This window comes from Ptychodera flava, chromosome 2 (assembly GCF_041260155.1).
Source record: "Ptychodera flava strain L36383 chromosome 2, AS_Pfla_20210202, whole genome shotgun sequence".
NCBI lineage: Eukaryota > Metazoa > Hemichordata > Enteropneusta > Ptychoderidae > Ptychodera > Ptychodera flava.
In genome coordinates, this window is record NC_091929.1 from 33,015,411 (window position 1) to 33,029,281 (window position 13,871).

At 37.2% G+C, this 13,871-nt stretch overlaps 1 protein-coding gene across 1 annotated transcript; it reads left to right on the plus strand.

The window, feature by feature from the left end:
* Positions 1 to 1,691: 1,691 nt before the first annotated feature.
* On the plus strand, positions 1,692 to 13,054 carry LOC139148007 (ly6/PLAUR domain-containing protein 2-like). The gene is made up of 5 exons (XM_070719266.1): positions 1,692 to 1,730; positions 10,597 to 10,671; positions 11,528 to 11,652; positions 11,812 to 11,911; positions 12,190 to 13,054. Exons 2-5 carry the CDS (start codon positions 10,638 to 10,640, stop codon positions 12,333 to 12,335), a joined length of 405 nt encoding a protein of 134 aa, XP_070575367.1. The 5' UTR covers positions 1,692 to 1,730; positions 10,597 to 10,637; the 3' UTR covers positions 12,336 to 13,054.
* The last annotated feature ends 817 nt before the right edge of the window (positions 13,055 to 13,871 follow it).

Consider the following 13,871-nt stretch of genomic DNA (forward strand, 5'->3'; position numbering starts at 1 on the left):
TGGCCACATTTAATGTGGACAATATTCAATTATGAGCTCCAAAATCTTGGTCCACAGAAGACTAACGAACTGATTGGCAAACATACAGACTGATATACACACAGGCGGACTGGCAGAATGTTGATAATTGCCACCTAGTGCGCCTTGGCCCATAAAGAGTGATAAAGATAACATGGAGTTGATGTGTTGACAAATATTTATCTTTGACAGGTACGCAGCTAACCTTTGTTGCTTTTTCATGTTAAAAGGCAGAGGATTAAAACTGCAACAAGTTAAAACAAATACAGTAAAATACTGACCTCGACCGACATTTAAGAATTCAAGCGATCTTTTTACGACTTTTGATCAAACTTATGCTCGACAATCTTCAACAAGACCATCGCTTATTCACCCTAGTTAGTTCAACAATGGCGCAGCGGAGAAAACAGCGTTTATACCACAGTCGCCTGTTTTCTAAAATTGCTCTAGCTGTTTGAATATACGCCCAAGAGCAGAGCGGAATTTTAGGAAACAGGCGACTGTTGTTAATGCCATTGCAATTGTGTAGAATGCACCATGAAAACAAATATCCTGACACTGAAATGCTCTGGTGTAAACTTTACTGCTTGACCATTTTGAGGATTCACCATTTTGTTTTTTAATTGAAAATATGTGTTACTGTAAAGTTAACAAAGGGTATAGCTGCCATTTTGAATTCCAAATAGCGTTTTATGAACACCAAACTTCTAAATAAAAGATAGGGCAACTCGGCAGAAAACGTCCCGACGTTAAAACCCCTCTCACACGGACATACCAGCTATAACGTTTGACAATGCAATGAGAATATCTGTACGAATTGTTTGCCAAGAGATGGTTCCCGTTGACCGTGTATTTGTTGAATGTTTACCCCGAAACGAACTAGTGACAAGTATGCCAACGTAACTTTTTTCAGTTACTGCCAAACACATATTTAAAGTTGTGGAGACACAATGTCTCCAAAAATTCGAAACAAATTATGTATAAGCCTGCCAGGCTTTATCTGCCAAAACAACATAAGCTACAAATGACATTCAAGTGCCGCCTTCGCGAGAGGGAGTCCGTCGGCAGCGAGTGACCAGTCAAATTCCGAAGCTCGTGAGTCTTTCCAGGCTAAATATTGTCGCTTTATCCGACTAGAATTTGTCTTGTTTTAAATGAATATCATCGCCATGTCAATAATGTTATGTCATACCCTGAATTTTAACACTTTCTACTTCTTAACTTAAATTTAATTATTGTAGTCGACAAGAAAATCTTTCAGTGACAAAACAGGTTGACATTAACCGCAATAAAACAAAATCAAATACAATTCCATAAGTAACGACCGAAAGATACATTAAAAATATATATTTATGTTGTAAATATGCAATAGCGTGGGGAATGTTGAAGCAAACCAATCTTCCTCGTCGAAACCATAATAGTGCATAAGTTGAAGAGTGGTAAACAAAGATGCGTGACTCTCGAAGGAATTTTTGAAAGAAAGTTAATCCCTGTGCAGCACCATTATGCCCTTTCTTTCATTCGATTGGTGTGACTATTATCCATACTATCTCGGCAACGACAAATCATAATGGCCGGGTTGAATGAATAATACGAGTTAAACGAACTAGCCTTTGAATGCTAAGGAGGTGTGCAGCCTATATAAGCACATGTTGGTATTCATGTTTCCATATAACAGCACCTCCCAACAGAGAGCATCGGCGAGTAAACGGGTAAGTTGTATTTAAGGTTTACACGCCCCTGCCATGATTACCGTTAACGAAACGTCACTGCGTGTTAATCATAAAAGTGAAATTCGTTTCATCTGAATGTTTATCTCGCTTCGTTTCCTTTATAATTTTTGAAGAAAATTCCAAATCGAATTTAATTCCATCGTGGTTGATTGTAATATTGGAAAAACTTCGTGTTTTTTTCATAATGACTTCATTTGCCATTGTATTGTATTGCTTTGGGTTCTGGTGAATGTATATGTTGTTTCAAGAATATGCGACGAGATAATAACAAGTAATTAACTGCTATATAAAGAATTGTATTTTTAAGCTTTTCGGTATCAAAATTCAAATACTAGCTAGAAAATTCATCTTTGATTGGATGGGTTTTACAACCTTTTTTACACTACTAATAATCAGGATTGTATTTGAGGTATGTGGTAATATTATTGAGATGAAAAATCTTGCAACTGTAAGCACAAAACTTTATTCATGCTTGTAAGCAGTTGGTGAGTAGAGATGGCTCTGTGTAGCATTTGTCAAAATGTCTGCGGACACAGCTCTTTTTGAGTACTGCTTATCTACTCCAATCCAACTCAAGAAATTTAAAGAGCCAGACAAACATTTGCAGCTTGTCAAAAGACTTGCAGAAAGAATATACAGGCTATTGAATGATGTAATTGAATTCCATAACAATCGAGCATAAAGAAAGCACTTTTCAATAATGTGTATGGGTGTCACCCAAACGAATTGAGGTTGGCGCATTTTTCGAAAGGGTAGAATGCTTGTGAAGTGATGGGACAGTGGCCCATTCATTGCATTGAGCTTCGTCAGTTGTCCTAGTTGTTTCAATCGTTCATCACACAGTGGTAGCTATGTGGCCAAGCCATGATGACCGTAAACTAGACACCACTGAGTTTTAATTATGAGAAGTGAAACTCGTTGCATCTGAATGTTAACCTCGCTTTGTTTCCTTAAGAATAATCTTTTATGTAAAAGGGATTTCAAATTCAATAGTGGTTCTATCTTGGCCTAAAAAATAGTCAACAAATGTTTGTGATATTGGAAAAAAATTACGGCATTCACAATATCTTTGCGTTCTGGTGAATTTATATGTTCTTTCAATAATGTGCGACGAGGTTACAACTTAGTAAATTATTGCTTGACAAAGAAAGTTATATTTCTAGGCTTCTCGGTATCAAAATTGAAATACTTGGCAGAAAATTTATCTGGCTTGGATTGGTTACATTTAACATCGTCTTTACACTTCTTAAGTCTAGGGCTTTATTAAATGTATGTGGTAATCATATTTGGATCAAAAAATTTGCAACTGAGAGCACAAAACCTTATGCATTGCTGTAAGCGTTATTTTTAGGAGAGGTGGATATGTGCAGAATTGTCAAAATTTCCATCGAAAGAGTTCCTCACCTGGAGTACAGCTTCCTCCTTAGCGATTCTTAACCCTCATCAAAACAACTCCAGAAATGCAGAGACCTTGACAATCACAGCTGGACAAAAGACTGAAAGAAGAAATATAAATGACAATTGAATAATATAATGAAATTCCTTAACAACCGAGCATCAACAGACCACTCACAATACGCTGTTTTGTTGTCATGCGAACAAAACAAAGTCGGGCGCCATTTTGGAAAGCGTACAGTGCTTCTAAAAGTGATAGGACAGTGGCTGATTCGTTGCATGAAGCTTTGTCCTGAAATAATCCGTTTTCGTGTAGTTAGAGTCGTTCATGTGAACAGTTGTAGCTATGTGACTACACAATGATGACCATGGATGAGAAACAACTGAGTATTACTTAATCTGAAATGAAATTCTTTCCACCCGAATGTTTACCTCGCTTTGTTGCTTAAGAAGAATCTTTAATGAAAATGGGATTTCAAATTGAATAGATGTACTAGCGTGGCCTGAAGACAACCAACAAATGTTTGTGATATCGGAAAAACTTTGTACTTTTTATAATGATTTAATTTGTCATTGTTTCGCGTTCAGGTGAATTTATATGTTGTTCAAGAATGGACGACTCAGTAATAAATTGCTTGAAAAACAAAGTCATAATTCTTAGCATTTCGGCATCAAAATTCAAATACTGGCTGGAAATTACATCTGGCTTGGATTGGCCGAATTTTACAAGGTTTTTACACTATCAAAGACTATGGCTGTAATTGATGTACGTGGTAGCCATGTTTGAATCCAAAATCTTGTAACTGTGAGGACAAAACTCTATTCATGCTTGTGAGCGCTTGATAAGGATAAGTGGAATTTTGCAGCATTGTCAAAAAAATTCCATCGTTTTTTTTTCAGTACAGCTTACCTTCATTTGATATACCACTCGTCCAAACAACTCGAGTTATATAGAGAGTTGACAAACGAGAGATTTCACACATTGTAAAAAGATTGGCGAAATAAAGGCATCTGATGGACTATTGACGAATACAATGAACTTGCGTCACTAGCGGGGCATCAATAAACCATTTTCAATAATGTGTATAGTTAACGTTGTCATGCAAACAAAACAAGACGGGCACATTTTTGAATGGGCAAAGTGCTTCTGAGAGTGTTAATATGTAGGACAATGGCTGATTTATTGTATGGAGCTTCGTCGTAGAATAGCCCATTGTATGAGTTGTTTTAGTCCGTTGATGTCAACATCTGTAGCTATGTGGCACAGCCATAATGATCATGGATGAGACGCCACTGAGTATTAATTATAAGAAGTGAAATTAGTTTCATCTGAATGTTTACCTCGCTTTGTTTCCTTAAAAAGTAATCTTAATAAATATGTGACTTCAAATTGAATAGTGATTCCATCGTGGCCTAAAATGTTTGTGGCATTGGACAAACTTTGTTGTTTTTCATAAGGACTGAATTTGTCATTGTTTTGCGTTCTGGTTAATTTATGTGTTGTTTCAAGGACTTGAGATGAGATAACAACTCAGCTAATTGCTTTAGAAAAGTTGTATTGTTTAGCTTTTCGGTATCAAAGATCAAAATACTGGCCGGAAACTCCATATGGCTTGGATTGGTTACCTTTCACAACTTTAGTAAATCACTAATTTATAAGACCGGGGTTGTGATTGATGCACGTGGTTATCATATTTGAATCCACCATTTGGTAACTGTTAGAGCAAACCTAAATGCATGTTTGTGAGCAGTTGATAGGGAGAAGTGGATTTGTGCAGGTTTGTCAAAATTTCTACTTCGTTGTTCAAAAGACTGACAGAACGACTGTAAAGAAATATTGAGAAATAGAATGAATTTCCGTCCCTACCGAACATCAACAAACCACTGACAATGTTTGGTTGTCAAGCGAACAAAACTAAGGCGGGTGCATTTTTGAAAAGGGTAGAGTGCTTAGGAGGGTGATGAGATAGCGGCTGATCTATCGCATGGAGTTCCATCGTAAAATAACTCTTTGTTCGGGTTGTTCCAGTCGTGCATGTAAATAGTTGTAGCTATGTGGACATTTTATTGTGTCCGACCCATGCAAAAATTACCTCATTATATTTTACTCTTCTGATTTCAATTTTACAACTCAATATTTTTATCGACTTTCTGTATTAGTATCCTATATTCAATTTTACAACTTTAATTTCCATGTTTCTTTCTACATTTTTAATTTAAATTATGCTACTCGACCTTTATTCTTCTAAAAATTCCCATTTTGCTTTTTCTAAATGTCACGTCACACTTGTCAAGAAGATTGAATCTAATGACTGTGTTTCTCTTGGAGAATTGGGATTTTGCAAAATTTTCCTCCCGTCCCGATGGTTGCGTTTGTTAGAATTCATTTAGGAATTCATGACGTCATTTGATCGGACATTTCCTGGCGTGCACTTGGCCAATTGAACATGGGTTGACGTTTAGTTCGACGATATTCACTTCCAGCACCGTCGTGTGTATTTTCATCAGAGCTAACTTTCTATTTTTGCCAATAACTATTATTATCCAGCTTGTCACTAATACAAAATATCGTTACCCTCACACCTAAAAATAGAAAAAGAGAAAAACTCTCGTGCATGTGAACGAGGGCATACGCAAAGAATGCTGGAATTGAGTTTTAGAAAAGTGATCCCTGTGTCAATAACTAGATGCAACATTGCCAGTGTTTAGACAGAACGCTATAGTTGATAGCTTGCAAGTGGAAGTTGGGCATTGCAGTTATTATTGCAACGATAATGATGGCACAATACGTCCCTTGTTATACACAATAGGTTGATATCATGGTAAAATGGCCAATTTTTTGTCCAGCATCTTTACACATTATAGAAAATCTATACCTGCAGGGTCTGACATAGTGTACGTGTACTGTTTCGTCAGAGGGTTAACTGGGCAATGTTGTCGTACAAACGTATAAAGCAAGTAACAAAACATTCTATGTTATCATGAATCAATACAAATAACACTTCTAATTTAACCCTTGGCGCGACACCAAGGGCTCGGCCATATATGATAGTAGGAGAGAAGATCAGTCTTGAAAATTCGACAGTGATGGCACTAGATAAACGTTGGTATCATCATACTGCAAAAAGACACGAAACAAAACAGACACACACATGGTAAAAATATCTTTAAAAAAAGATAAAATCAGATAAAAGTTGGGGAGAGGCAGGCCCAGTATACAGTAGGGACCACCCATAAATGCCTACTTGTAAGCGTTGTGCGTGGTACGTAATGTATCATTCAAGTTTCAATGAGAAGTGGTACATCTCGTGATCTGAATTGTGGACCTAATAATCCTGTTCCAAAATGATCCACGATTTATGTCCTAGACACATGTACCGGCAACAATGGTTTGTGTTTGTGGCCCTACAAGGCCCACTTACAGTGCGCTTATTGGCTGGACCCTCATTAGGTCTCATTATATTACGTACACTGTTTACCTCATGGCACTGTAACTGGTTACCTAGTTTCCTTGCGCCAGCTTCGTTCTGCAGTGTTCGCTGCCTCGTAATGTTGTGTCTAATGTACTTCCTGGATACTGTTGTCTGGTTCCCTGACCCATTTCTACCGCTGGCTGCGCTACTAACTAAAATAAGGTAGGGTATGGGCTAATGTGGGCTGAAAGATCAGTCGCTCGAGGACGCTGTCTACGCTCTTCGAGGGGAGAGTAAAGAGCGCCCTCGAGCGATGGATGTTCCAACCTAGGGCTATTAATGTTTCAGTTAGAATTTATACTGCATATTAATAATGAGCACAGTCACCCTAAAAGATCATGTGATCAGCACATCTGTACAGTGGCAAGTTCAGAAATAAGATGACCTTACATCGAACGTTAAAGTTGTTTGCATGGCTTCACTTCATGATGGCATTCAGTGGTGAAATGACGATTATCGTCGACGATTTTTTCTCAGACCTGACCTGGTGACCATCATGACCTTTGACATATACTGCAATGACTCAAAAATAAATGATTTTTTGTTCCATTCAATGTCTAAATAGGATGTTTAGTTCGAGAACAGTATGGCGGTAAAATTACTCCATGGGCATACGAAAAGTGAAATCGAAAGTATTCCTAAGTTGGAAATAAATTCAATGCAATCCCTGGACTCGTACTATCGACCAATGATAGTCATGGTTACGATAGCCGAAACCTGACCCTATTTTCGTTATCAGCACAGCCAGTGGCAGAAATGGGACAGGAAACAAGACTACTAAATACTAGTTTGGTAACCAGTTACTGAAAGTGTTTTCACCTTTATATGGTTTTATTAAAACGTACAAAGACAGAGAAAGAAGGTCAAAAAAGAAGGTATTCGCCTGTAAACGTTCACTAGTTCAAAAATGCTTGTCTACTTGGCTCCCAATACTTGCGTATAACGATTCAATTTTACGTAATTTTTGACAGTTGCTGGTGAAAACTAAACTCTCTTCTATTGTACATTTGTTAAGAACACAACGTCGTAAACAATACTGAACATATTCACTGTTCGCCAATAGACATTGTGAACCATGTAACGCTTATAAAATATGACGAACCATATTCCACCATGCTGACAGCATACCCTAATACCGGTTTGCTTGTGCAAATCAAGCGCTCTGATTGGTCTAGATAAAAAGACCCGTAATTTTATTCATGACGTACTACGATTGGTACGCCATTTTTGCTACGCTGCTTGTTAGCCTTGGCATTGCCGAAGCATCGGGCGGCCGGAGAGCGTTTTAACATTCGCTCCCTTTTGATATGGAGAGCAACAATTGATGATAACGGAAAATGTAATGTTTTAATAATTCATATTCTAATTGCAATATTTCAATTCATTTGTGTGAAGCCGTAGTGTCCTTACAACTATTTCTACGACAACAGCGCTAACTAACTCAAAACAGGATGCCTGTTCAACTACCAAGTACCGGAATGACTGATCTGATGTTTCTTAGTTGACTTTGGCCCTTTGTCTTCACCTCGCGGTCGAACAGGGTGCAGACATCCTGGATGACTGGTTACTACAACGGTTTCCAGGAAGAACATGGGACACTACATAACGAGGCAGTGACACTACAGAACGAAGTTAACGCAGGAACACAGGGCAACCAATCAATTGCCGTGAACTGACTGTTACATAGAAACATGACCTAAGAGAAATGGTCCATCCATTGAGTGCTCTGTTAGCGGACCTTATAGGACCACAAACACCACTCACTGTGACCGGTAGATATGTCTCGAACCTTACTTGTGAAACAGGAGGGTTAAGACATAATCCGGGATTGTTTATGATAGGGAAGCTGCGCGATTAGGGTTCACGAGGTCATACTTGTTCTACTTGATTTATCTGCTGCATTTGACACCATCGACCCTAACATTCTTGGCATCAAAGACACGCCTTGCAGTGGTTCTCATCATATCTTTCAAACCGATTTCAATCGGGAAAATGTCAAATCATAAGATTCTACACTTTGGTGTACCCCAAGGATCTGCTCTTGGGCCACCACTGTTTTCACCATATGTTACACCTCTGGATCAAATAATTCGACAACACAATCTAAAGTTTCATCATTATGCCAATGACAATCAACTTTACTTATCTTTCACTCGTAATGAAACCTCCAATGCAGTATCTCGCATTGAAGAATGCTTAGTTGACATCAAAATGTGGATGACTAATAACAAACTGCCGTTGAATGACGGGAAGACAGAAGTCCTCATATATTAATCAAACCCCCACCCCCCCAAAAAAGATAATGCCCCAAGTTCAATCAACAGCATTCATGTTGGATCCTGTGTAATAACACCAGTTAGAGCCGCCTGAAACATCGGAGCCACATTTGACAGCTACCTCCAGTGTAAACAACATATAATCGCAACTTGGCAGAGTATATTGATGCACATGTGATAAATTGGTCAAATATGTAAATATACCTGTCTGAAGAGACCTATCTCAAACTAGTTCACTCTGTGTTATCAGCAAAATTAGACTATTACAATGTACTTCTGACTGGAACACCATATTCACAACTTTGACTTTTGCAAAGAGCCCAAAATGTTTCCGCTCGTCTTGTTACTCGCTCCAGGAAATTTGATCACAACACACGTATTCAGCAACGACTTCATTGGCTCCCAGTAATCTACAGAATCCAATTCAAAGTCTTGGTTCTGACGTATAAAGCCATCAGTCGATTAGCCCTATCATACATCACAGAACTTATTCAAAAACATAAACCATGTAGATCTCTTCGCTCTAGTTGTAAACTGAAGCTGAAAGTCCCGAGAACAAAGCTTACATCATATGGTGACCGGTCATTCATGTACACTGCTCCTCTTCCATGGAACCAACTTCAAGACAAAGTTTCCTAGTCACCATCTGTGGAAAGCTTTGTTAATAAGTCTACACTAAAAACCTAACTTTTTAAGAGAGCTTACTCTGATTAATTATGTTAAGCGCCAGTAACCATCCCTGTTGGATACTAGGCAATATGTATATATTGTTATCTATCTTATCTATTCATATTAGTTCTAGTATGGCTCTCTGTAGCTATGTCCTGTGTGATAATGTAGTGATGTATGCGGTAAACTCCATTTCAATTATGTTTCTTTTCCAGTTCAAGGGACCTGTACATTATAATAACGTTGAACAGTTTCCAAAACTGACAAACAAGTACATCATTCATAAGCTTGGTTTATTATGAATTTTCAAGCACCTCCCCCTTTCTTGTAATTTTTTATTATGATCACTTCCTCCACTTTCGAAATTCAAGGTTTTGCAAAGTCTTGGGTTTTTAAAAATATATTAAATTGATTGTTAATGTGTAGCAATGATCTTAAGATAGAACCAATAGCTTTCAGGATTAATTAAACGTTAAAGTTTGTCTTTTAGCATGCTATCAATACTCGACTCACACTTTAATCTTTTTGCGTTTTAAACATTGAGAACGCTCATTGACGTATAAACAAGGTAATATTTTAAATAGATTTAATCAGGAATTTCTATAATCAATACAATATACCATTTATCTTGTAACATGTTCTTCACCACAATCTAAGCGGGCTGGGCTTATCCCACTTTAACAACAGACTCTGCATTTCGCCACATGTATTTACCCTTTCACCACCATAATTTCGCCCAAACCCATTGTTCTCAATAGTGAGGGGGACTTTTGTATGGGAGAATAAGAGGTGAGCAGGTTAAAGTACAGGTAGGCAGGTAGGTAATGCCAATAGGGTGTAGCCCATCCTGTAACATTTCAATGGGTTGCTTTGTGTGTGCAGTGTTATAGACTCCTGTGCATTGAGAGAGAGAGAGAGAGAGAGAGAGAGAGAGAGAGAGAGAAGAGAGAGAGAGAGAGAGAGAGAGAGAGAGAGAGAGAGAGAGAGAGAGGGAAATTAGCTCTCGCTAAATCTATATTTTGTTTGTTTTAGTTCTTGTAATACATCGACAGGACAAGCAAGATCACAACACAATGTCTGGAATTGTTTTATTCATACTAGTATTAGGTAAGTCACGGCAAACAATATCGCAAACAGTGATCTAACATGTTCAAAATAAACAATGGAGGTGATGCCAATGCATTTAACTTGTATTCAGTCCTGAAAAATATCTACATCTAGCCCGAAAGCACATTTTGAGATAAAAAAGAATTAAGTGGTCCCAAACCTCTGTAATCTATTAAACGCCTCAAAACACAGAAATAAGAATATTAGTCTTTCCTCCCTGCTTTAACAATTTCGACAATAACGTTGTAAACGTCAAGAAATGTACCACTAATTGATTGTATGTATTTCTTCTCTGACTTTTGCCACCTGATATCTATCGAACGATCAATATACCATTTTCTCTCCCTTATCTATCTATCTATCTATCTATCTATCTATCTATCTATCTATCTATCTATCTATCTATCTATCTATCTATCTATCTATCTATCTATCTATCTATCTATCTTATGTACACATACAATAATACAATAAATAATGCAATAAATAAAACGCACGAAAGCCATTCTATATTTTTATTAAATACCAATGACTTTTCAGTCACTTTTACGATATTCTAGACTCAATACAAATTGAGGATTTTTTCTGCAGATTGCCAATGGTCTAGATATTGAAGAATACTTGCGCAGTTGTCGAAAGCACTTCCGCTGCAATGTATATATATATATATATATATATATATATATATATATATATATATATATATATATATATATATATATATATATATATATATATAATGTATACAGTAAAAGTGACTGAAAAGTCATTGGTATTTAATAACAATATAGAATGGCTTTCGTGCACTTTATTTATTGGAAGAGTCATGAGGTCAATTTGATTTACGATTTTATAGGTTTTGCCAGCAACTTGAGTGTTGCCTTGGAGTGTTATACGTGTGTTGGACTTACTAATTGTGAAAGTGAATTTGAAGGCATCAAGAGAGAATGCTCTAATTCTTCCGACTCCCAACGATGTTATGTAAGTTAAATGACGCACCTGCTCTTTTTGTCGGTCGTCTACTTCTGTATTTATAAATATATAGTTTCATATGACCATGTTTGCTATTTGTCGGATGTGTATTTGTCTAATGTGCATCTATACAGCGTTCGAATGTTTATTTCGTTTGCTATTTCCCAGGTTAGTAGAACTGAAGTTGATGAGAAAGTGACATCTTACGACAGAGGATGCATCGATGCCACAGAGTGTGACAATGGATGTGTGGAGACTTCACTTATTGGTAATGAAATAGGCTCATTTAATGCAAACGAGATCCCATAATGAACAATGAACTTAGAAAACATATACTTATTTACTACTGTCTTTGTACAAGTGTACAAAAGAGATATTGTTATTGTCATACTTTATAAGGAGTCTATTTTTAGAATTGTGAAAGCTACTAATTTGCAGCATTTGAGTTATTTATTTGTCCCTCTCTCCTTTCTTTAGCAGCGGCCTTATGATCATTGATAGTAGGTAATGCTTTCACATTTTGTGGTTTTTTTTTCAATATTTCAGTTGTCAAGACTACCGTTTGTCAAGAATGCTGCGACACAGATCTGTGTAATACGGGAAACACCGGAGTGCTGTTCACACCCATTATACATCTGCTGGTCGCTGCTACGGTTATGGCTCTGGCAATGTCTGCGATGATGTCAGAATGAAGGGCTGCACTTGCCAATCGGTTGAGATCTTCGTGTGTCAAATGTAATCTGTTTTCTTCTCACATACACAAGCCACACCGACGATTACCGTGGGAAACCATACATGTGTCCGCATTACTTAGCTTTTGATTTTGTTTTAATTAGGACGATCAATGAATCTGGAAATCCTTTTAACTCTTTTAAAATGCCAACACTTATCATTGACATTAATTAACATGAGCCCAACCTTTAGATGGTAAAGGAAAGGTTTAACACATAATCATTTCATTTACTAAGTTGTTAAATGCTGACAATATAACACATTATTGATTCCAGACATTTTCACGCATACTCGTATTTTGGACAGTAATTTGCAAACAGATGGAGGCTATCACAATTGCAATGTTTATAGAGAGTAGGGTATTTGGGAAAATTGTTACGATCGGTTCTCAAAATGTTCTTTCATGTTTTAAAGGGAGGGTGTTGTAAAACTGCGTGTGTGCAACTTTCTCGTTTACAAAAGATGTATTTCATGCATGGTATCTAGATGCATTACGTCAACATAGCTGCAACATATAAATTTTACGATATTCATTCGTAATAAACATGTTTAAACTTTCATCAATCGCCAGCTTTCCTTAGATACAGTGTTTATATCGATCGTAGTGGTCACTTTGAGAAGAGTTTCGACAATCTCCCTTTCACCAGGTAATTTGTCGTCAACATTCGTAGTCAAATGAATAAAAAAAATAATATTTCATATTCTTCTATGTAATCACTTAATCTTTAGTTTGTGTTGAATAAAACTTTCATTCAGCCAGTAAGCTCTAAGACTTGTCTGAATCATTACGGTTTATTTTTATTTTAATATTGGGCTTTCTCAAATGTGCCACGAGAAATAATTCGATATTGAATTTGTCATTTTTAGTGCTAGATGATAGTCTCTGTACTATCGTTCGCGTATTCCAAATGCAAGAAATCGATAGTCGTGAGCAACCGCTTTTTTGCAATGCTTATCAAAGTCAAGATGCTGGGAATGGCGATAATTATTACTTTGCTTGAGCTAGCTTTTGCAGAAAGGTCGTACTCGCCATGGCATTCAAAGACTTAAACTTTTGCCATAACTATACGTAGTAAAATTTCAAACTGTTGCTTTTAAAATCAAGAAAAAATCCGGAGTCAAAGTGCAAGAACTTGGTCCCAGAAAGACAATTAACCCAATATTTACCAAAACTTGAAATTCACTATGGCCGAACTCCCAGTGTTAACTGTATGGGGAACCCTATGGTAAAAAAAAAATATTTTCCTTTTTCAAAAAAATATGCCGGCGAAAGCATTTTTACTTCTGAGCTTCAAATTGAGCCCCCACAAGTGGAAGACAAGAAAAAGTATTGACTTGAACAAGTTTTAAATTCCAAATATTTGTCTCCGAGGCGCATTCTACCTTAACGGCAATGCAATGTGACACACTATTTCGTAACGTCTGTACGTGCTGAGTGCGGCCTCGCCCGTGCTGTGTTACGAATACTGCCGATGCAGTCAGACGAATCCCGCCAC

Excerpts from the sequence above, each read along its gene's own strand:
- LOC139148007 (XM_070719266.1), top strand. The coding sequence starts at position 10,638 with ATGTCTGGAATTGTTTTATTCATACTAGTATTAG. Across the intron at positions 10,672-11,527 it reads TTTATTCATACTAGTATTAG|GTTTTGCCAGCAACTTGAGT; the intron begins GTAAGTCACGGC and ends ACGATTTTATAG. Across the intron at positions 11,912-12,189 it reads TGTGGAGACTTCACTTATTG|TTGTCAAGACTACCGTTTGT; the intron begins GTAATGAAATAG and ends TCAATATTTCAG.